Raw genomic sequence first — 25,532 nt, 5'->3', positions numbered from 1 at the left:
TTCCCCTTTCTGTATGAAACGGACTTATGCTGTGAGAAAATTGACCTGCATTAGAAAACATAGTGTAGAATCAAGTCCAGTAGGCCAAAGGCAGGGCCAGAGGCCCATCACAGCCATAGCTGTCAGAGATGCAGTGTTGGCAGAGAATTCAAAAGAAAAAATAAAAATAACCAAATCACTGTTTTTGTTGTTCTTGTTCTTGTTGTTGTTGTTTTTTAATCACAATGGGCTGGTACTTAAAAAAAAATGCCAGTGGAAAAAATATCTCTTCCTACCAGGGCAAACCACTTTTATCACCCAATCTTTGAAATGTCATACTGTTCTACAAAGAGAAAGAACAAGATGGGATATACTAAATCCTGCTCTCTTATAGACTCATGTGCCCTAAAATGTCACCTGATGCTTGCATCTAAGAAGGACGTTTTGACCTTAATTAGCTGAGGATAAGTTTAGGGAGATACACAATCAGTAAAGAAACATTATGTGATCAGGGATCACAATCAATGCTGATCTTCTCATTTCTCTATTTGCATTAAAAATGTTCACTGAAAAAATAAGTTGACCTGAAAAGTTGCTTAGTTTAGGATGTGTTTGGAAATGTTAAGAATATCCATTCACAGAGAAAAAAGAAGAAATATGTACACAGATGGTTGAAGGGGAAGCTGAAAAAACCATAGTTCTTTATTATATATATTTTTCACTGACCAAAAAGCCAATCTGATTGAATTATGAATATAAGGAAAGTATTTTAAAATTGCAAGCGAAATTTTAAATTTTGAAGGACAAGGGTAGAAAACAGAATTTCTTTTTTTTCTCCCTGTTTCCTTATCAACTCATTACATCCCCACTCCCCATCCACTATAAACAAACAAACAAACAAACAAACAAACAAAACAAAAAAAAAACTTCCTCAGAAAAATGAGAGTTCAGATGGGCTTTTGAAAAAAGAAGTAGATATTTTTATTGGAAGCAAGGTTATATGCAGTGTGACAAGATTTTAAGCTATAAACGTTAATTGGTTCTACCTTCTTACTAAAGCATATTAAATATATGAATCCTGAATTCATGAAAGTTTGGTCATAGGTGAAAATGAGCTTCTTTACAACACGTGTTACAAGTTCTAGATGGTTTTATATTTGTCTCACTGTGTGTCATTTAGCTCCGTTAGAAGAAACTGGTATAGTTATAGAGTGAAAAGAGGCTTGAGTTTGAATGCCAACAGTATGTACTACCATGTGTTCTTGGTAAGTTAGTATTTGTGAATCTGCTCCATGAAGTGGAAATAATAAACTTCATACACTTGTTTCCCAGGTTCTAGAACCCTTAAGATCCTATGCAAAGGCTGTAGAGAAAATTCAATAAGTGTCAAGCTTGTATTAGGTGTTAGGGAATGTCTATAAATACGAAAGGATTTCAGTATAGAGAAACTTCTGGGGAATCATAACAGTGACAGGCATGTGAAAAGATCTTTGTAAAACAGCGCAGGCTATCTGGGTTAGCACGGAACAATACCCCTCGGTAGAACTCATGACAGAAATACTGCGCTGTCTGGTACAATAGCCTCTAGCCACTGGTGGCTATCGGGCACATGAAATGTGTCTAGTGTGACTGAGAAAACACATTTTTAATTTTATTTAATTTTAATTAGTTTAAATTGAAAATGGCCGCTCTTCTACCAAACAATGTGGCCACAGACGAAATGAGAGGCAATGGAGCTTTAAGGAAGGCTTCCTAGAAGACAAAAGTATTAAAAAATTAGCCAGTTTTATGTAAAGGAGAAAAAGTTTACAATAGATTATTGTTAAAATGCAGTTAGAAGTCTATTGGCCTTGAGGAAAAAATTATTTGGGTTTGAAAATCTGCATTGGCTGAGCTCAAATTCAATATGAGACACTTCTTTGCAAGAACAAGCACCTCAGAGCGAAGCTTCCCACATTAGAAGGCTGAGTCTGACAAACTGCTGCTCAAAGCAGATCCTTTTAGAGTTTTCCATGAACAAAGATTCCATAAAAATAAAACTAAAGGCAGTTAATTAGGAGTTTGGGAAGGAGTGGACGCTCACGTTGGCAGGTATGAAACTGGGAGGAGGTATGTGTTTTGCTCCTCTGTGCAGTTCGGCTTGGCCTCACCTCACTTTTCGGGTTTGCACGCCCTCTCCACAGTTATCCCGCGTGTTCACAAAGGTCACCTTGCAGACGCTCCACGGCTCTGCGACCCACAGGTACTGAGTGCAGTCACTCTGGCAGGGGACGACCTCATACACCTGAAAGACACACAGTTCTCAGTTATTTCATCTCAGGTCCCTGATGAGAGTGAGTGGGAAGTCTTTACATCATAATAATCATCATATTCTTATTTTAGCTACTTTTATTTCTCTCCATTGTTATTTGAAATTGCTTGAGAGTTCTAGTACTCAAAAGGGCAGAACTAGCTGTGCTGTGTTCTGTTGCTTATAGATGTGGCCCGCTGGACCACATTCGGTAGGTGACCTGACTTCCTGGAGCGACCCCGATTGAGACAGCAGGGAGCCTTGGGCCTGGCGCGGGGGGAGTGACAGACAGCCGTAACATCGGATAAGCTGACTGCACAAATGCCCCCGCCTCGGCTCCTCCTGGCCCAAGAATGAAGTAGCCTCGTTTATCTCCCTTAGAACTGCTTACTTGGTTGCAGAAGTGGAAGCCACTGTTCTGCATGCACATGCGGTTGATGGAGGTTTGACTGCTTTATGACCCTCCTAGGGGTCGGGAGTGATCAGTCTGCCATCTTGGCCCTCCCAGGTGCTAAGACAGTTGCTAAGCAACGGGACAGCAGACCGAAGTAGCTTGACCTTGACATGGAAAATTTCTCAAATCCGCCTTTTTCCAAATGTCCACCTTTGTGCCAAGCCTGCCTTGTCTCCAGCTCATAAAAGAAGCCAAGCAGAGCCAACCCCCTCCCCGAGTCAGTTCAGAGGACCTTCCTTTCCTCTGTGCTGCCTCTCTTGAGCTGCGACATTCGCTTAACAAAATTTGTCCAGAAGTGTTTCTGGTAGTTTTTGATTTCTAACTTAGGGAACCCAAAGATCCCAAACACCGGCAATATTACCACAAAGTATTGTAATTTTCTGGGCCTTTAGGTCTTATTTCCAGTTTTGAGTGTCTTCAGTACTTACTCCAGGGTACTTGTATGTTAGGCAATCAATAGAGATTTGGTAGATAAATGAATGAATGAATAATGAATGAATTAATTAAATAAATGTATAAAAATAGCTATTTTCAAATAAATATAATTTGGGTTTAAAAATATGTGTAAGAACAAAAAATATTTTTATGTTCCATTTTTGAAACTAAATTAAAATATAAATAACATGAAATGAAGACATCTTTAAATGAACCCTGAATCATTTAGGGTTTGGAAGCAAGGTCTGAAATTGTTCTCATATTGCACAGCTCCAGCCTAAGGCAGTGAGGACCCTCTGAAACAAAGCAAATTATTCACAGGTATCCATGAAAGTTTTCAGCCCCAAGTTTGATGTGATTTGTTTAGTTTCAGGATTTTTAGAAAAATGAACAATTATGCTCTTTTCTCAGTGAGACTAAAGACTAAATAAAGGAAATAAATAGATTGTAATCCACCACAACAAAGCTGACTCAATTATTATAGAAAAATGTTTCTAAAAATCATTTCAAAATCTATATTTTTATTTATTTTATTTATTCTATTTCTTATTTCACACACATACACACTATAGCACATGAGTGTCTTATGTAGCTAATTACAGAAGATACAGATTTATATAGTCCTTTGGAGCTATTCCTTTGTGTAAATTTTAGTGGCCTGAATACCCAGGTGACAAAGTGAATTTATTCCAAATAATAATAAATATGTGCACTGCTAGAGTAAGAATCTATACTTATTGTCAGAAGTGATCACATTCACATTGGGTGCTGTATTAAAATATGACATTTCTACTGCGTAAAACATTATGTTACAAGCTGTGGGGTGAGAAAGGTTGAAAGGGAAATGCCATCTTTCTTAATCCCTTGATGGCTTGCATTTGAGTCTTCTACATTGGAGCGAATACAAATCAGTTCAGAGCACCCTCCTGCCATCTCCTTTCAGCTCTCCTGCCTCTTTACTCTCCCCCTCTGAGAAGAAGCATGAGATCATTAGCAGCAGGTGTCAGTGCCTTGTCAAGACTTGTGAAGTAAAGCTTCTTCCCCACTCTGCATCCCAGGCCCTGATTCTACATAGAATCAGAAAACATAGGTAGCGTGCTAGGAAATAAAAAGGGAACAACTGCAGAACATACATTTTATGGAAAATATGAGAGTTTCTCCCTGTAAAAGATAAAAGACCATTGTAGGAAAAAGTACATTCTGAAAGAATTGTACAAAATCATTGATAAAACAGAAAACAAGCAGCACTCTGTTATAAATCATGAGGTTTAGGGATTCTTACCTGTGCCTGGAGTCGTTATATTCAACAGGAATCAAGAACAGGGAGAGAAACAAAGAAAAGTAAAATGTCAGAATATTTAATGAGAAAAACTCATGTTCCAAGTTCCAAATATTATTATCCCTATAGAAAAGCCTATGTTTTTTGTAAATAATTAGAACATGTTTCTTAGGCCTTGAGAAAGAAAGTCCAACTCATTATTTAAAATTCAGAGCCATAAATAACTACTGGAATCAACAGAGTCAAGGACAGTATTAGGTGGTGGGATGAAGATAGACCTCAAAATATTTATCACGGGGAACTGGTACATAACTTCAAATGTCTTGTGGATCAAATCATGAAGGGACTCTCCATCTATAGGTAAATTGTTAAGTCCATCCATATTATTTCTTAAGAAATGAGGATTTGCTTTCTCAATTGGAAAATAGAACCTCAAATACTATTTTCAAGTCAAGGTACTACCAGTTATATTGAGGAATGTATAATTGTAAAAATTCTATGTGATTTACAGTTTTCAACATTGACACAGACCACTGCATATTCTTTACTTTTGTGATATTGTACTAATATTTAAATCCTTAAAAGTTTCTTTTTTTTAAATGTAGAACATTTATGTTCAAAGTCATATATTCAGGAATGTATTATTTCTTGTTTTGGCTTTCATTTTTCAATTGTTAATGTCCCAATATACAACCAATAAGCTGATACCACATACCCAGATTTTCTTATCAAACGATGCATTAGATTATATTAGAGTTAGAGAGTGACAGAGAAATGGCTTAGGGGAAAGGCTTTCATAGCAAAGATACTCGGCACAAGGTCTTGAATCTCTGCAAGTTCATGATTAAAGACAAGCTCTTTTTCTTAGAAACATGGATCAAAATTTATTATAACTTACATTTTCTATTAGAAATTCAAGTTTGAAACTTACAGAAAAATATTGTTTTGTATTACAAATATTACATTTGAATCGTTCTATTTCATTAGGGTCATGGAACTATCCTTTGGAAATACTCCATAGGGCAGGGAAGCTTGGTTACCAATAGATGGCAGCAGTGTAGTATGTTGCTCACTTCCAGTTGCATCGAAGGGCTATTCAGCTAATTGAGGAAAAATCAAATTTCTTTCAGAGTACTTTCTATGGAATTTAATCCTACACTTTCTCCCTAATTTCTTTATTCAAAAGTTCATTTTCTCTATGGTGTACTTTTATTTTTATGAACAAATATAGGTTAATTTAGGAAGGAAAGTTTGTGTCCTGGTAAGCAGTGTGTTTGAAGATTGAAATTGGTCTATGTATGTACAAAATATATCTACATATTTAAGGTTGGCGCCTATACATGACTTGGCTCATTTGAATTAAATATACACCTTAATATCTACCCATACCACATGAAATTCTTTCTTTGTAATTCACATGCAGGCCAAACATCATAGTAATCATCTGATGCATTATATTACATTAGCTTTTTACTTTGTATTTCCAATAGAACACAAGTAACAACTATTACTAGCAACTAACAAAGTACATCTGAAGTCAAATAAAGTTCAAAATAGAATTAAAAAGGTCAGTGTAAATTGATAGATAACATACTTACTGTGACTTTGAGGCCATCTTCAAATTTTTAAACATATTTTATAAACCAAATTTAAACTAATGCATGGCATATATTTCCTAATTTTAGACCTGAATCAATACACATTATTTGATTTTAAGTAGTTGGTAATTGAAATGTGTTTTCTAAGAGTCTAGGGGAACTCTAAGAATGAGACAATCTTGCTCTTAACACACGTTAGATATCATTTTATGACAGGTTAAATACCTTGACATTATTTCAAAGGTAAGTTTCATTTTATTTTAATTGAATTATATTCATATGCATATATATATATATGCAGGGTACTATATCTCTTTGTGATACAGAAGTGATATCTCTGATTTGGGATTTTAACAATATACGTATATTAAACCAGGCATTCTGAGGATAACATGGGTCAAATTTCTATTCCAGAGGCTACTACTTCTGTTCACTTTAGAAAAAAATAGGTCATTATCAATCTAAGTCACAATACTTTATTATTCCCAATGGTAGAAAATACCTGGTTGACATGGTCCAGTTTGGGGCAAGGCCTTCCTCCATTATATGGTTTTTCACGAAGCCATTTAGACCGAACCTTCACGCCACTTCCACAGGACTTGCTGCAGCGGGACCAGTTGGACCACTCACTGAGTTTGCAGTCGGAGGGGCAGGGGATGATGCAGGCCTCTTCGATGTAACCTGAGTGGAGGAAAAGGAGACGAGAGCTGTCTCCTCCAAATGTCGCTCGCTCTCTACCACCCACCAGTCTAGCTCATTTAGAAGGTCCAAGTTTGATATGACAGCAACATGCAAATGCAGAGGGGTCTCCGTCATTAAGGATTCAAGTTAAATTTTGCAGGAAAATGACACATACATACAGCAACTCTGTTAAAATAACAGCTGAGCAGCTGCCATATGATCTGCTTAGGATTCACGCTCACCATATTTTAACATTTTGGACTTTCTGACAGCTCGTGTTTAATTGACAATAACCTGTCTGCTGCCATATCATTCTCATTTTGCCATAATGATTCATTAAAAAAAATTATAACAGTTTTCTACAAACCCTATCTGTTAATGTCACGTAAGTTCAAGTTTCTGAGCTCAGGCAATGTTCTTCCTCAAGAAGAAAGCCAGACCCTTTCAATCACTATCCAAAAGGAACCATTTAACTTAGCACCTTATGTTTCCCTTTCTTTGAAAATCAAGTCTGAAGAAGAAAAATGAAGGGTGTTAGGTAAATAATGTCTCCTATTTTTATAGGGCTGTCAATTTCAAAGCATCTTCACATCATATATTCATTTGATTCACTTGAAAATCTTATAAAATGTATTGGGCTGGTATTGATATTCCACTGGACAGATAAGAAAAGAAATGCAGAGAGATAATTGACAAGTGTAAGGTCATACAGGGAGTTGTGAGGAGAGGTTTTCTGAAGGTTAGTCCAGTATTCATTCCATCAAATCACACAGCCAATTAACTTAACAGCTTACAGATTTGTTTTGAGAAATGGGAACATTTTCCTTGAATAGTCCCTTATCATCAACTTGGCATTTCACTACATCAATTTATCACGATTGTTCTCAAGGCAAATACAGGGTTCGGCAAAAGCAACGCCTGCTTGAATGTTGTTAGTAGGGTAGTAATATGGGTGTAACAATGTATAGTTTTAACTTGAACATTTAATTTAAAATGTTATATGGTATGTAATAAGAATGCAAGTTTTCAATACTAATCCAATTTATTTTTTTTAGGTTGTTTGATCTCTGATGCCATATCTCATTAACCATTACCCAATTCAAGTCATGAAGATTTACACCTATACTTTCTTCTGAGTTCTATAGTTTTTGCTCTTATATTTAGTTATAAGATTCAGCTGAGTTAATTTTTGTGTATAATAAAAGTTAGGGCATCCAACTTCATTCTTTTGTATGTGATTATCAAGTTTTCCCAGGTTTGTTTGTTGAAAAGACTATTCTTTCTACACTGAATTGCTTTGGTGCCTTGTTGAAAATCAATTGAGCATAAGTGTAGGGTTTATATCAGAATTCTAAATGCCATTCTATCGATCTCTATGCCAGTATAACACTGTATTGATTACTCTAACATCTTGAATTTTGAAATCAGGAAGTATGAGTTCTCCTACTTCATTCTCCTTTTTAAAGGTAATTTTCATTCTTTTGGGTCCCTTGCATTTCTGTATGCATGTAGCATCAGCTTGTCAATATTTGCCCCAAATGAAAGCTAACATTTTGATAAGAAATGTGTTTAATAGCTTGATCAATTTGGGAGTATTGCCATCTTAACAATCCCTGTACATGACTTGTAAAGTCAGTCTAATTCAAATATATACCCCAATTATTATATTATCTTCAAGCCATCATTACTTTCTACCTTCAGTTAGTATTAAATTTGTGTTATTTCCTTATGTATGTATTAGTTATCTTCATCATTAGGACATAAGCACCTTCAGGGTCTAGAAGAATGCTCAGAACACAAGATATCCCTAGTAAATCCTTTGACAAGCTGAGTAAATTATAAAGGAATTCAGAAAAAAGAAAAAAAAAAGAAAAAAATTCCTGAAAAGATACTGTAAGTCAGTCAGAGAGAGAAAAATACCACGTGATTTCACTCCCGTGTGGAATCTCATGAACAAGCCGAACAACCAAGGAAAATAGAGACAGATTCACAGATGGAGAGCGGGATGATGGCGGGGGTGGGGGCGGGGGTGAGGGAGCGGAGGGATCGAGCAGAAAGGAAAACGGGCGCATGGACACGGACAACAGCGTGGTGATTGTTTGGCGTAGGGGGTATAAGGGGACTAAATGGTAATGAAAAGAGTACAATAAAAATAAAATAAAAACCATTAAAAATAAATGAATAAGGGATAATGTCCAAAGAAACTGTTAATTCTGGAAGTGGTACATGGGGCAATTTTGAGGCCCTGGTTATGACGTTCTTCTTCTTGAATTAAAAGGTGGTTATTATGGTAGTCCACTTCAAAATTATTATTTAAACTTAGAGCTAACTCTTTCCACTTATTTAGGTCCTCTTTAATTTTTTTTCAGTGACATTTTATAGATTTTAGTGTAGAAGCCTTGCACTTCTTTTGTTAAATTTATTTCTAAGTATTTTATTCTTTTTAATCTAGGTAGAAAGAGCCAACAAACATTGATTTTTTTTTATTAGAGTGAAATAAGACCACCTAAACACCAATATGACAAATATAATATATAAGCTTGTGCCCAAAGTGCCCTGGGTTGAGATAGTGTTAAAAAGCTAGCCAATTTATTATACAGTGTTTCCTGGCTTTATCTTATCATAAATTATCTGGAATACAGACTAAAAGTACAGACAGTATGCATATAACAATTCCTAATTGTAAATGAAGTATAAAAGGTTTTCTTTTTTTCCCCTAAAAGATGGAATCACAAATTTGGCATGAAGAGGAGGATGTAACTACAGAAATTTCAAAAGAGAGAATTAGTATGGTGCCATATGGGTACTAGACTTATCTGGGTGATCATTTTATAAGTTATACAAATATCTAAGCCATTAAACTTGAAACTCATATAATATTGTTTGCCAACTGTAATTTTAAAAGTAGGAATAAATATCAGATAATCTTCAAGAAGGCAGATGTGCTACTTAGGGTTTTGTCAGCTATGAAACAGTGAAGACAGAAAGAAGATGCGAAATGTTAAGTTTTGAATACACTTCTGATATTGAAGAACACTTTTGGAGTATTGATACTGATCAAAAAAATGTCCAATAAAGAGCTGAAGGAGTGCTTTACAATCATATTTACTAGAATTTTGAAAAGCATAACAATTTTCAGGGAGCTTATAGTGATCTACTTAAATCTTATACTTCGACTTTAATTATGGGTTGAGGTGAGAAAACAGAAGGTTATCTTACTATTTGGAGTTGAACTATATTTCAAATTCCATTTCCCTTTTCATAGAGCACAGCCAATAAATGAGTTTACCTAAAACAGCATGAGATGCTTAAAAATGCAACTCCTAATAGGGACAGTAATAATTTTTTAATATAATAGCTTTGTGTTGTATAATAATAGTTTAAGAAATAGAATCAATGTCTAAATGTCTAAAGTAATTTCAAATCAGTCCTATTCTGTCACCAAAAGGTTTAATGTTTGTAAAAGTCCAATAATATTTTTAAATCCCAATTAATTTCAAATATTATTAATAACTTTAGCAAAAGGACATTAGTATTTCAAAGGTAATGTTACTGAAATATTTCTGTAAGAACTCCATCTTCCCACTTTATTAAATTTCAAAATGACTGTAAAAGTAAACCTCTAACCTTGTGTTATTTAGTAATTATAGTGGAAAGTAGAAACATATAATCTTTCATGTCACTGCTTCACAGGGTAACAGATAAATGGAAATCCTTTCCACCTTATCTGTTGAAGTATTAGGGCGTTAGTGAGATTTAACATGCATGACCTCAGACTGATTCACACTGTATCATCAAGTAGTAACACTTAACACTTTTATGTATAATCTTCCAATAGCGTGTTCAAGAAAACATCTCTCAAATAAAATGCAGCCTATTAAATTGTTAAAAGACAAATTCAGGCACTGAGACAAAACTGCAACCGAATATGATGTTTAGCATTCCATTTTTATTTTCCAGTATGTAACAACATTCAATAATTGCCTGTCATGTTTATCTAGCACAATTAAAATTCTTAATGCTTGTAGTGAACTGCTGTATAAGCATTCTCCTGCCTTCTTCACTAAGATCATTTTTGAAGGCAATTAGCACCAAACAGTCATGGGGGATGGGAAGACAGAAACATTTGATGCGTTTTAAGGCTAAATAAACTGCTGCCATCCTGTAGCAATTCATAGCTCCTGAGGAAAGCTGGAATAAAATAAATGACTTCACAATTAGGGTGTTAAAACTTTTAGCAATTCAACACTGAATTTGACACATGGAAAAATCAAACTCTTGACTTCTGATCATATTTTTTGTATCTTATGACTGCTGCTTTCAGGTTGCAATGGATACAAAATACTAGCAGCTTTAAAGGGACAACCAGAGGACATGCTGCCTTTGAGATATATCCAATCACCTCACTCATTTGAATTATGAATGCGCAGATAAAGAATCTTTCAACAACCTTCACAATTATTACATTGTGGTGTTGAAAGGTGCACTGTGGATAGATTAAAGAATTCATTTTGAAAACACATGGAAAATATTGGTTGGTTCTGATTTACAGCCGTGTGAATGAGCAACGCTGGCACTCTACGTGAAACAGATGTGTTAATCTCCAAAGCGACCTCAAAAACATCTCTCCTGTTTATAACTATATTATATGCATATTATTGCAATCAGGAATGAGAAGACCTAGCAATCAGGAATGAGAAGAACTTTATCTGTAGTTGTCCTCATGGGTTTTAAAATATTTTTAAAAATTAAAATATTTCTAAATGTACAGAATATTCTTTTGTAGTTGTATATTATTATTAATATACAGAATTATCTCATTACAGAATTAACATTACATTAATTTTGTAATGTGTATTAATTGTAAGAATATTCTGTAATGAGATAATCCAGGGAAACTAAACAACTATGTATATATCCAAACTCATAGCTGAATGTTCTACCCAAATGCATATGTTCAATATATCAAAAGTAATGAATCAACACTAGGCAATTAAAATTTTCATAGAGAAGTGTTCAGGTAAATTGATCCTACTACAATGCAATGCTATTTTAATTTTATTTACATTAATTAGTTTTATATACATATGACCATATGTCTTCATTTTGCTAAGTACTTAAAGATTCTTTCAGGAAATTTCAACATCAGTGTTAATGGCTGTGGGGTTTTGTTGATACTGTTATTCCAATACTGGGGTCTTACCCAGTGATAAGACCCATTCAGATTCTCAGATACATCTATGTATAAGTTCATTATTGAGGCCATTTCTTATAGTAAACTCTAAAGCTCTCTGCTGTGTAGTAAAGAATTTGGCTGGTCTTTGACCCTGATTACTGGGAGACAGCCTCCAAGCCCTGAAATATCTAGAGTTATAAGAGTATCTTTATTATTCATGGTAGGCCCCTTGGACTACACACGCATTTGTGCTAAAGAGTTGTCTAATGGAGGAGATTGGTCACATTCAAAGACCAACCAGGAGTTTACAGGGTTGGGGCTTTAAGCCGTATGATATCTAACCAAATTCTGGGGAGGGAAGATAGAGTTAAACCATGTGGTCAATCATTCAATTAATCATGTCTACATGATGAAACCTCAAACTCCGGACACCAAAGCTCAGGTGAGTTTTCTGGTTGATTATACACATCAATGTGCAGAGAGGGCGGTGCCTCCTGGTTCCATGAAAGAGAACGTGGAAGTCTCGTGTTTGGGACCTTCCCAGACCTTGCCTTTGGGCCTCTTATTTTGTCTGGTTCTGATTCTAATTGTAAGAATGGTTCTTTCCTGAGTTCTCTGAGTCATTCCAGAGACTACCCCATCTCTGATTGGGTAGTGGGAACCCCCAAATATGCAGCCAGCTTATCAGTAATAAGGTTAACCTGGGCCACCCAAACTTTTAGCTAATGTCTGAAGTGAGAACAGTCATGTACATACAGAGCCCTTAACCTGTGATGTTCGGCCTAATTCTAGGTATTTAGTGCTGGAATTCCAATCTACTTTCTGAAATATATTTATTTAAAAAGGAAATAAATAAACTTGTTTATGTAACAACCTATACCTATAGTTTAGTTATTCAACCAAAATGAAAACCTTGGGAATAATTATAGGCATTTACTGGCTTTCTCCCCAAATTTAACATTTATAATTTTAACTAATACTGTATTAAAAATCAGAGACAAGTTTTTAAAAACTCTCTTTGAGAATAGGGTTTTGTCAGTAAGAAAAATATATTTGATGGAGTGTTCAGATTATGACAATGAAGTAATGGGAAATAAATTAACTTTGAAACTATTTAGAGTGATTTATTTTTAACTTCATCTAATGCAAGGCTCTGCTCTTTCAATCAATGAAGATCATATATTGCCATAGAAATATTTCCAAAGGATGATCTTTAAACACTAGTTTGCTGGGTTGTAATAAGTGTGTAACATAGATTTAACAAAAAAACACTCCGTGGTGAAGTGAGTTAGAAGTTTTTTGCATTAAACAGGGTTGAACAGGTCTTTTTACTCTGGGTTTTCTTTTTTGCTAAAGTGAACTCTGAATCTCTAAGAAGATGACTCAGGTACTGCATTCTTATGTTTAATGACTTTTTCCTATAGCATCTCACTGGACAAGTGAAAAATAGATCAGTTATACAGGTTGGAATTATAATGCACTAAAATTGGATTCATGTTTTCAGGTATACAGAGTTTTAAAATTTTTAAAGTAGGCCTTCTTATGTCTGTTTCCAAATATGAAAAAAAATTAAAAGCGAATGAACAAAATAAAAACAAAATCCCCCAAACTTAAGAAAGTTTCCTCTTACATTATTTTATGCTTCAAAAGTTTAAAGCTTCAAAGGTCAAAGTTATGGTAAAGAGAAAGGAAATTATTATGTGGATAAACTTAAGTTTTTGTGTTTTTTTTTAACGGCTATTTAAAAAGACCATAAGAAGAGTAAATTTTTTTAAAGGATGTTAACAAAATTTCTTCTAAGGGCTAAATTGATCTTGAATGCAATATGAAGAAATGGGCAAAACATGGAAAGTATATACAAAGTACAGAGTTTTTCCTTTAAAATTAAAAACTAAAATACCCACAAATTTGTTACCTTTTGAGTCCACAGATCTGGCTATGACTAATATATTATGACTTCTTCATGCATTTATAAAAACAAATCCCTATGTATAAGCCATGTTCACTACATGATCATTGTGATGATGATTTGAAGTAGAAAAATACCTACATATTAGGAATGAGATTAAACTCAACTAATGGAATATAGAATTTTAAAAGCTTCCTTGGGTTTGCAGGGCTTTGCTAATATATAAGAATATATATGTAGATTCACACAGGTTATTTAGCATCCTTATGAATTATGAACACTTATAATACAACATAAGTAATGAACAACTCTGGTTATGTCACTAAAATTACCATAGATATCAGGAAGATTCTATTCTAATTATTTCACTGGAGTTCGTGTTATCACTTCTGTAAGGCATTAGGGAGAAGAGGAGGTCAGAGGCCAATGGGAAGGATACAGAGTGAAATAAAATAGCAGAAATTGTTGACAAAAGCTGTGGGGTCAATACATAGTTCTCCCACTACCTGTGATAAGGACTGGCCGGGGGTTCCTGGCCAGAAGGAATGTGTATTGTTTTGGGAATGGATTGTAACTCCTTCCTTATCTCCTTTCAGAGTGGCTTTTTTTCTCTTTTTTTTTTTCCTATGACTACTTCTTGATCTTTTCCTTCTGCACGTGCATACTGATGTAACATAGCTCTGGGCCCCAGGTAGGTTTGTGCAACTTGGACCCACGGTACCTTTGTCTGGGGCCCATAATAACGAGCCTCAGACTGGAGGAGGTGCAGTCTCTCTTGCACTGACCCACTGTGTATGCACTCCCTTGTACTGTGAGTAGTAACTGGCATGTCCACAGTGGCTAGTCCACTGGGTGTTTTTTTTTTAGACTATCATGAACACTTAAGCAGCTCCCTGGTTTGGGGCTCCCAGAGCAACAAAAGCAAAGATCAAAATTGTTTTTCACTGTTGCAAATAATTAATTGTTCTTGGCAGTTTAATTTATTTTAAGTAACAGAACATTTTCTGCCTAAAGAGCTGCAAAGAAAGCCCAATAAGTGTATGGGATATATCGGAGGCTGTGTTTGACAGCCTGGCCGGAGGGTTTCTGTGCAGCCCCGTTTGAAAACCACGGCATTAAGTAATAGATGAGTTGAGGTCTCTGGGACATGGAATACACAGAACGAAATGCTAACACCAGAGTGTTTTCCATCACACCTGCCATGAGTGGTAGGTGCGGGAGATTTTCCAATGAAAGTGTCTCTCATCATCTCTATAGTAGTGCTCCTTCAGGGAGCCCGTCCTAGAATAACATTGGTATCCAAACCTTATTTAAATCCAATCCTACACAATTGCTTTTCTTTTTTTTTCCTTTTCTTTTTTTTTTTTTTTGTACTCAAGTATCCAGAGTAATCCTTTCCTTTTTCCCCTAGCTCTTTAAACGTGCAATGAATACCTCAGGAAACCTTTGTTCCTCATCCCCTGCCTCTCCTTTACATTTGAAAGGAAAAAGATGTCTATTGTGAATGATAATTGCAAAAGCGATATTAATATACCTGGGCTATTACATGAAAGAGTTAAATTCTGACATGAATTAGACAGTAAATAAACACCATCAACTGAAAAAGCTTTTCAGAGACACAGCACTCCATTTCAGCTCATTTACAAGACTCTATTTATATCCTTTTCTGCCTGGTTTAATGGAACATGCTTTTCCTCAAACACCAGTATCCACTATGATAAGGTACAATTTCTCATTCAATTTTGTTTTTAATTAACCTCTAATATTAAACTTTCATAAACTTCAATAGACTCCCATAACCGAAAGTAATGCAATGTATTATGGTTGAGTGATCATGTTATCATTAGACTCTACTCTCCTTATATTCGTAATTATTTTTATCAGTTGTACTCTGAGTTCCACCTAATGTCCTAAAAGTACATGCTCTTGAACTAAAATCAATTTGTAAATGGAGTACTATGTGAATTTTTTTATTCAGCTGGGCACTTGTACCACAGATACACGCAGGATGTATTGCAAGTTTTGATGATGGTTCTTTTTTTGTTCCCATAAATTCTGCTAGAAAACAACCCCACACCTGTGGCATGTGTACTACAGCCCTTGACTTATTAGGCAGCATCTGGTATTTACAGTTTCTTGCAGTAAGCCAGGGTGGTCATTTAAACATGATACTGATTTTGAAATCATCTGCATCATAACTACGCCATGCTGGTGATATAAAGAGATTACCTAGGCTATTAAACAATAATATTAAAAGTTACCATATAAGGGAAGTTATAGTTATAATTTGAAAATACTTCATTAAAAGTTCTTTTGTTTCACTTGTAAAATGTATAGGTTTTTTTTTTAATTTTAGTATTTAGTGTTGTAGTACAAACCAACTATGAAGCAAACCCTCTGAGATAGGTATGTGGCAGAACAGCTGCAATAGATAAAAGCTACAGAAGCTGTCAGAGAGAGGGCAGACCACCCCGCACCCCCGCACACCAGACTCCTGGCTTAAGACCGGCAGACACTGAATGGTGGAATTATATGTTCATGATAATACATTAGCATGCTAAATGACACACCCCTTATTTCCAGGACAAGAAATGAAAAGCCCTGTATAAGGACACAATATGGTTGATGGAGCTCCCCTGAGAAATCTCTACCCCTTTCTTAGGGAGATCCTAAATATCCTACCCCCACATTGAATACCCCTTGATGAAATGAATCTTAATAAAGGAAGCAAATTCCGCTAAAGTGGGGGCTGCTTTGTCTGTGGAGTAGCCCATTCTCTGTCTCACTGCTTCACTAATAAAATCACTTTCACTTTAAACTCTGTGCTGACTGGTGTTTGAATTCTTTCCTGTGTGAAGCCTTTCCTATGGTGGGTCACAGACCCTCGGGTCCCCAGATCTCTGGGATGGCTGAATCACCTGTAAGAGCAACTTTGGGTTCCAGCAATTGTTTTTTTACAAAATATCAAACTTTAATGGATACACATTGAATCCCACATATGCTTCCAAAAGCAATTGCGAAAGCCATTCAATAATGTCTGGAAGGTTCTCTGTAATATCATTTATAAACACAGTAGGCAATGAGAGGAAACATGTCAGAGTCAATATAAATCACTATATTTTAAAATAAACTTTAAAGAAAATTTAATCTTATATTCTTAAGTCATTAGACTACTCTGAACTATTCAAAGCCACTACAGTTAGATAACAAACTGAAATAATTAAGAGGGGTAATGTGACCTAAAAGTATCACAGTATGAATGCCAGCATGATGTCCAAGTGGCAGTATAAAGTCCCGATTATGTTAGTTCCCTTGGATCATGATTATTGAGTGCACCACGTGAAACACGCACAGCACTTTAATAAAACAGGGTATTCTGTTTACCAATCAAGCAGTAAATAAACCTAGAGTTCTCTTTTAGTTCTCATCTGAACCAAAAAAGACTTCCCTCAGGGCAATCATTAAATTGCCAATATCCTTTCCTCAGAAGGTCCTATAAACTCATTCAGTTCTCAAAATCATATCTTAATAGGCATTCACCTAATGAAGACCTGTCCTTATGAATTTCAAACATTTCCTAATGTTCCCCACAGCTGGTAATAAAGTGACTCTCACATGGGAGGTGTTGATGGTTTTGCCCACGGCAGCATCAGATTGAGATTCTCCAGGAGGTGATCTACACAGGCCTTTCCCCACAAAGTTCAAGATCATGATCCTTGTCAAGCCTTGTGAGTGTTTGCATGATCCAAAGAAGCAGACTTTAGATGGGCAATAGAGCCGCATAGGAAATCATGTTGAAATGCAGATTCTGACTCAGCGGGTCTGCAACATGGGCCAACTTTCTGCATTTCCAAGGGTTTCCCTGTGACGTCTATGTTGCTGGGCTGAGGGCCACATTTTGAATAGCAGGGGTTTAGATTCCAGTTGGCAAATGACAGTACAGGCTGGGAGCCTGTTTTTATAAATAAAGTTTTATTGGAACACAGCTATGCCATTCACTCACATATTGTCTACAGCTGCTTTCATGCTACAATGGTGGAGTGGGGTAGTAGTGACAGAGACCTTTTGGACTACAGAGCCTAAGACATTTGCTATCTAGCCTTTTAAGAAAACATTTGGTGACATGTAATTTAACCTAATAGCTGATTCTTTAGTTTCCTTATGTTCTCTTCCTGTTGGCAAGTACTTGATGGAAAGCAACAACAATATATTGCTTTTAGGTGATAGGAGAGCTTTGCATATTAAATAGCATGGATTCAGGAAAAATAGCCATAAGGTAAAAAAATAAGCCTTTCTGCATACTTGGTATTAACAGATATTAACATCACACATATAATTAAGTTCAATTTTAGAACACTTATTGACAGTGCACTGTGGCTAAACCTGCCAATGAGAAATAGCAAAGACAAATCTGCTGAGGGCGAAGACTCTAGAGAAGTGTCTGAAATGAATCACGTACCTCACAGAGCTCCAGACTTGAACATCTGGCATTTTTATACTTTATACAATTCAACTTCTAACTATCTCTTTCATATAAATCAAATAGAAATGTTATGCCTTATTTTCTCAAGGAAAGGTGAGTGGGAACAAACAGAGTTAAATAAACATCCCGCACCCTCAATTAACAACACAGGTTGGGAAACACAGGTTTGCACAGGTTGGGTAAACATAGGCTGGGAAAATGCAATTTGTCATGGTTACTAATATAAAACAAGAGGGTAAGCTGTTGTCCAAATCCAGTGTTGTACAAAGAAGGCAATTCTGAATAAGCTTTAAATAGCAATAAGGAGACTTGACAATGTTGATATTATGGGAGTAATTCAGTGCAGTGGGTGTGTGACTATTATTTCTTCTCCCATTAAGTGGGTAGAGAGAAGCACAGATATTTGAATAAGTATCAGACAGTTTGTGGCTTATATAACTCTTATTCCACAGGTCTTATTTGTTCTCAATGCTCTGTCTGATGATTTCCCAGAAATTTAACATAGAAAGAAGGACAGTCTGGGAAAAACAAAAGTGTCCAAGCCTAATTGTGAATCGAATGCAACTATAAAAATTCTCTCCAGATCTTCACTCATTCATTTATTTTACAAATATTTATTGAGCACCGGCTGTACTAGGTGCTTGGGCTACACTGGTGAATAAAATACCCTCATCAATCTATATTCATGTATAGGAGATAAAACATAAAATGTAGATTATGTGATATGTTATAGAGTGACACATGCTTTAGAAGTACAAAGTGTAGAGCAGGCTAAGGGGTTTGGGGAGAGTGGGGTAGGGTGCAGCATAGAAAATTCTACCACTCATGTTTAAATGGAAATCTTGAATACGTGTACCTTGCATAAGCTAGGTTACCTCTAAGATTCTTTAAAAGACCATAGTTAAGCCCTGGCTAGTGTGGCTCAGTGGATTAAGTGCTGGCCTGCGAAACAAAAGGTCGCCGGTTGGATCCCCAGCCAGGGCACACGTCTGTGTTGCAGGCCAGGTCCCCAGTAGGGGGCATAAAAGAGGCAACCACACATTAATGTTTATCTCCCTCCCTTCCCCTCCCTGTAAAAATAAATAAATAAAATCTTTAAAAAACATATCATGGTTAAATGATGTAATAAAAAAGGTTTCAGGAATTCTACTTGTTCTGTGAAATTTTAAGTGATTAAGAAGTACCTAGTACTATGTGGCTAGGCATTCAGTAACTTTCTAGTAAACCAATCAATGAAGATCTTAAAGTGAGTAGAAAACGTGTGATTTGGTTTTTGAGTGATTGAAAATCTGTTGCTATAGTAATACCATACAGAATGTCATACCAAAGAAAATGCATATAATTTGTATTATGTTTTTTGAATAAATGCCAAAAATGTATTTATATATCAACATTTGTTCAGGGACTATATTTAATATCATGTATAAAGATGAATGAATATTTATGTGGTTCACAAGTTATACTTTCAGATCTGATTTTTGGAGTGTGGGCATATCGTTTTTCAATATACAGAGTCTACTATTATGAGGAATTCCAGACATAATAGAATAGTGCCTCAAATTAAGGCATTAAAAAAATAGTGACCACATGGGAAATGGCTTAAAATAATATAATTAAACTGATGAAAGTCACATTGCTTTGTCTGTAAAATAAATGATAACATGATCCACAGACAATGCAAATTAAATAAAAATGCCCTAAGGCCGTATGGAAGAGGGGATTAGCGTCTCTGTACTACATACATGTGGGGATCAATATCATATTTAAACTGAAAATAGAAAGAGGTTTTTCTTGAAAGCAACTTATAACCGGCATTTCTACCATCCATCTGAAAAGCTGATCTGACTGAGAGGCAACGGACATAGAAACTGCAAACTAGCGCATGCCCAGGACAGAGAGCCAGAGTCACAGCATCCCACAGACGCCATCGGAAGTGACAGAACATACATTTAAAAAGTAATAATTTCCAAAGGAATTAGGCAATAGAAATTCAATTTCCTCAGACTTCTCTTTGAGTGAATATGTTAGTAAACACTAAAATATTCCATTGGATATCCATCATAGATCTGACTCAATAAAGGAGGAATAATGCTGGACACAAAGAATTAGGCTGAAAGCGCTCACAGAGCTAAGGATCTTAAGTTCTTCACAGTCCACAGAAGTTCAGTGTTATAAAGGACCAATCTTTTTTCTATGTGTACTTTTCTTCCAGGATACAGTACTGCTTTCTTCATGCTTTGAATCGACAATACTAAGTTAGGCAGTCTACTGCCTTTGGCCAATTTCAATTATTTTTGCACTTATACTCTTTTTATGGGCTCAAACATTTTTGTGAGAGTCACAGGATATTTTAGAAGTTTTTTCTGAAAATAAGATTGACTGTTAGGTGGCTTACAGAGTACTCAGGCATCTTAATTAACAGATCAGGGTAAAAGTGAGAATATATGAGAATCATTCTGAAAGCTCACTGGCTATGTGAAAAACATGATTCTCTTGGTGATTCACTATGCATAACAATTTTAAATGTGAGCAAACACCTATGTCCTACATTCCAGGAGAAACACATTTTTAAAGTAATCTTCAATTTTACATTTTAAGGACTAATTACAATCTTATATATTATCATCATATCATCTCAGAATGAGAAGTGCATTTACATTTTTCCTAGTATCTAATTTATAGCACCTGTGTTATTTGATATAGAGAATAAAATACTCAGTTACTCTTAGAGATGTTTATTGAAGTTTGCCTATTATAAACAATAAACTCTTTTTCTTTTATAGTTATTATTTGAAATATATGGAATAATCTTAAACTTTGCTATGCATATTTACTAAACTGAAAAATACTTATATCTAGAGCTTCAATATCATGGAGACTTTGGGACTTATAATACTCTACTTAGATAAAACAGGAACTATGAGACAAGGTTAATAAAAAGATAAGGTTTTTGAAAGTTGTTTGTAAGAACATGTATAAAAAATTCCAATCATTGTATCACTACGATACTTTGATGGTTTTTAAATGTGAGATGGTCGGTCCTATTACTTCATATTGTTTTCTGAACCGTATCATAAAACTAGAGGAGCACCATTCTAACAGAAATTATTTCAGCAAGATTGGAAAGCATCTGCCATGGAACCCCCCCCCCCACTAGCAATTTAACCCTTCTTAGGTCACCTCCATTAAAAGGTAGGAGAATCACTGTCCAGTATTTGCAAACATGGAACATGTGTGATTCCGGCTGACCCACAGTAAACTGATTCCATTAGAAAAAGACAGATGTGTTAAAGTAAAAGAATAATGGACAAACACTGTTGAAGGCTGACTATATTAAGACTTAGAACCAAAGAGTTCACTGCATATGCTAGCCAAAGATGGCCACTCTTCACAACTTTTGGCAACTCAGTCATTATCACAGGATTTCAGTTATTTATTTATTTAAGATTAGAAAACAAAAATGGGGAAAGTTTCCTAAGAGTACTCTTTTTTTTGGCAACTCCAACTGAATGAGCCATAGATAGATGTTTTTTGAGTTTTCACCAGTTCTGGCTTTCAATCTTTCTTCTCTGACATTTGATGGAATTTTAGGCACATTGCAAATCTTGCCAGTTTGGTCATTAAAAGTTTGTCTGGTTTAAAACTTCATTCTCAAATTAAATTAAATTGAAATCTCCTCTCCTCCTCTCCTTGTTACCTGTACAGAGACCTGTTGCAGATGGTTGGGTTTATTCAACGGACTCTTAACTCCAAAGGAGGTGCTGGCACCATCCTGCCTACCCATAAGGCTTCTTTGTGACAACTCTGGGACTGAGTGGCCAACTCCTGGGCAATGAGACAAGTGCCATCAAATGTCCTGTTACATATAAATGCAACATGTACAGTGTGGTGCCCCATAATGTTCAGTTTAGAAAATAATCCTGTTCCATTCATTTCCCTCCATTCTCATTCATGTGTGATTTACTTCCACCCCCAAAGCAGCAAACATGTAACACTGAAGAAAACCTGGATTACCGTGGCTGTTGCATCTGGACGTTTCCACGAGCCTGCCGTTTTGATCGTAGCATGCCATTGCTTGGTAACGATAGCCTTGCCCACACTCCTTGATGTCTCCTTGTACTTTCATTCCCAGCAACACTTCCACTTTCCCCTCTGGTAAAATGCAGTCTGACCAGTTCCCCACGGGTTGTGCATTATACTTGTCACAAGGACAGTACTGAGTCTCAATCAGGGGGTACACGTGAGAATTTTTACATTTTTCCTTCTTTTTACTTTTTCCTGTGGAGAAATTTAAGTTGGAAAATATCATTATTAATTTCAAATGCTCCCTAAGTTTTCTCCTTTCCTAAACTACCTTTCTCCATTTTAGCCACATTCTATAGCAGTCTATAAATAAATGCTGTTTTCTCACTCCACACTGCTTTTTATCTAGGCTTTTGTTAGTATCAGGTGCTTTGCATAGTGAAAATTTTTTTCTCATTTAAAAATAGCCCATTATACTGGGCACTGTTGTTGTGATTTTTATACTCCTTAAAATGATTAAAATCCTCTCAAATGATCGTGTATTTTCACTGGCTGGGAAGTTGGAGGTACCTGCATACATCTCTACTTCAAAATATGAAGTGGAGAGAGTCAACACACTGACTTGCACAACTTTTTTGTTAATTCCAAATAGATGATACAACTATATAGGATTACAATTCAGAAAATGAGATATTTGTATTTGCTTTTTTCTTAAACATTTTATTTATTTCTTTTTAGAGAGAGAGGAAGGGAGGGAGAGAGGGAGAGAAGCATCAATATGTGGTTGCCTCTCACGCACCCCCTACTGGGGACCTGGTCTGCAACCCAGGCATGTGCCCTGACTGGGAATCGAACCAGCGACCTTTTGTTTCACAGGCCAGCACTCAATCCACTGAGCCACACCAGCCAGGGCTCTGTGTGTGTGTGTGTGTGTGTGTGTGTGTGTGTGTGTGTGTGTGTTTCTGGTTATGATTTTGCATTTTTCAGCATTTCTGAAGAGTAGTCATTTTGACATAGTTGGTGATTAATATAGGAAATATCAATAATATTCAAAATGAAGATATATAGTATCAGACTAAAATATTAGAAGTGATCTGTACATAAATGTAAAATTATCTTTTAAAATAGAAACCTAAAGTATAACAGTAATATGTGCTAGAAATAATATATCATTATTTTAATTAGATCACATATATTTATTATATTGTGTCATATATTATAGACTAATTATATTATGCATCATTAGTTACAAATGTTTTACATACATTTATCTGTAACTTTCATAAGCTAGGGCATGTAGTTTTCAATAGTTTTCATTATGACAGGTGGCTTATTTTATAACTTTTAAATTCTGAGGAGTCTACTAGCACCAATATTTTTAAGATTCTTTTGCCAACTGACAATATTTTTTAATGCACCTAGGTTTAGTTCAGTATGATGGCTCCCGTTCTTGCTCATTACATCACTGCTTTTTTTTTTTTGTCACTGTGACTACATTTTAAATTGCAGCTTTCAGATACAGAATGAAAGTCATAGTCTTCTAGGGTATAAAGGGTAATCTGAGGCTGTGACAGTGAGAATTGGTTAAGAAAAGGAAGTGGCAACCTTTCTCATGTTCCCAAAACACTTTTCTCCAAGCACTTCACAGTCTGTAGGAAATCCATCAAAAGTACATACTTAAAAGATAATCTTCCATGTACTGTATAGGAAGGCAGGGTTTGATTTTCAAGGCTACCTTTCCTTTGTACCCAAATTATACAATATGTCTACCTGCTAAGTTACCTTAAAACACACTTTCATTTAGGTTGCTTCCAACACTTGGCAATGCAAAGATGCAAGGAAAATAAGACCAGCAACACTGAAAGGAAAAGAAATCAACAGAGACAAGAGGGAAGGAGGGGGGCGGGGAAAAGGAAGGGAAGGGGAAAGTCAAGGAACATATAGCAAGGACTCATGGACAAAACCAAAGGGGAAGAGCTGAGGGAGGGAAGGAGGGAGGGGGCAAGGGAAAGTGGTGGGGGGGAAGCAGAGACAAATGTATTTGAAAAAATAAATTAAAATAAAATAAAAAAACCACACTTTCAAACCCACTGATTTATTGTTGGTATACACACACACACACATATATAATATATACACATATATATTATACACATAACATATAAGTATACCAACAATAAGGCATACCCATGCATTTTCCAAATACATTGTTGGAACTCTCTTGGTCTGACTTGTTTTTGTTTTTCTACCATGACGCATGTTGACTTTGGCATTCCATGAATTATTCTTACCAACAATTGTGCGCTTTCTGGTCCTAACTGCACCACAGTCTCCGTTGCATGAAGAAAACTTGGACCAGCTGGTGAACTGACAGTCGTCTTGGCAGGGGACCTGGCAGGCCTGGGTGAGGGCTGGCACGGGGCCGGCATACCGGAGGCATTCCTGGATGCCAGCCTGTCCCCCATCTTGCCTTCGACAAGTGATGGCTAAAGGGAAAGCACAGTGCTGTTTATAGCAAATCTGAATGTCTGTAATTACTCTGCAATTTAGGAATTAACATTTTCTTAAGCAGTCAGAGAAATCCTCTTTTAATTCTTTATTTTCAGCAGAAAACTGGTAGGAGTGTTTCTAATAATCACAGTAGCCATTAAATTGATGGTGTAGATTTAAAGAAAAAAATCACAGATAACCCCATGGTTTTTATGACATAAAAATGCATATACACTTGGCATTTAGTGGTTTTTATTACATGCTATTAAGAATTTCAAGTCACATGGGGAGTATATTTAGAAGTGAATTATTTAGGAGACAAATAAATAATAGATGGGTTGTGATACTAGTTTATGTTGAACACAGGTTATTCACAGAGGTGCTGGGAGACACCACATACCTCTAACAGTTGTTTATATGCATTGGCCACCCTGGGATTCCCACACAGAAGGGTCTTAGTGGCAGCAGATTGGCTGGAAGATTGGGGTGGAAGTGGATGCTTATGAAATTTCTCTTGAAGCCGCATGTGTATATTTTTTTTTTTACATTGAAAGTTTGTTGGGACGGCTCTCAAGTGGTTAACACGAGGGGATCGTGTCAAAGTCCCTCACTCCCCCCGGCTAAAAGCTCTCCACATGCACAAATATCAACCGAAAATTTTAAAATAAAAACTTTCAGCAACCTTAACCTATCATAATTGATCTCTCAACAACTACATATGGACTCTTAAAAATA

General features: G+C 35.9%; 1 protein-coding gene across 1 annotated transcript in view; it reads right to left on the bottom strand.

The window, feature by feature from the left end:
- THSD7A (thrombospondin type 1 domain containing 7A) overlaps positions 1-25,532 on the bottom strand; it is a 319,686-nt gene that overhangs the window by 29,504 nt on the left and 264,650 nt on the right. The window contains exons 13-17 of the mRNA XM_054564186.1: positions 24,599-24,793; positions 22,299-22,562; positions 6,538-6,716; positions 4,441-4,446; positions 2,130-2,263 (exon numbers count right to left, since the gene is read on the bottom strand). Coding sequence (XP_054420161.1) covers positions 2,130-2,263; positions 4,441-4,446; positions 6,538-6,716; positions 22,299-22,562; positions 24,599-24,793 — 778 coding nt within the window. The remainder of the gene's footprint in view (positions 1-2,129; positions 2,264-4,440; positions 4,447-6,537; positions 6,717-22,298; positions 22,563-24,598; positions 24,794-25,532) is intronic.

The sequence above is a fragment of the Pteronotus mesoamericanus genome, unplaced genomic scaffold (genome assembly GCF_021234165.1).
Source record: "Pteronotus mesoamericanus isolate MK-2021 breed Mesoamerican mustached bat unplaced genomic scaffold, CSHL_Meso_final scaffold_85, whole genome shotgun sequence".
Lineage (NCBI taxonomy): Eukaryota > Metazoa > Chordata > Mammalia > Chiroptera > Mormoopidae > Pteronotus > Pteronotus mesoamericanus.
The sequence above is the reverse complement of the archived record's forward strand: the minus strand, read 5'-3'. Positions and strand labels throughout refer to the sequence as shown.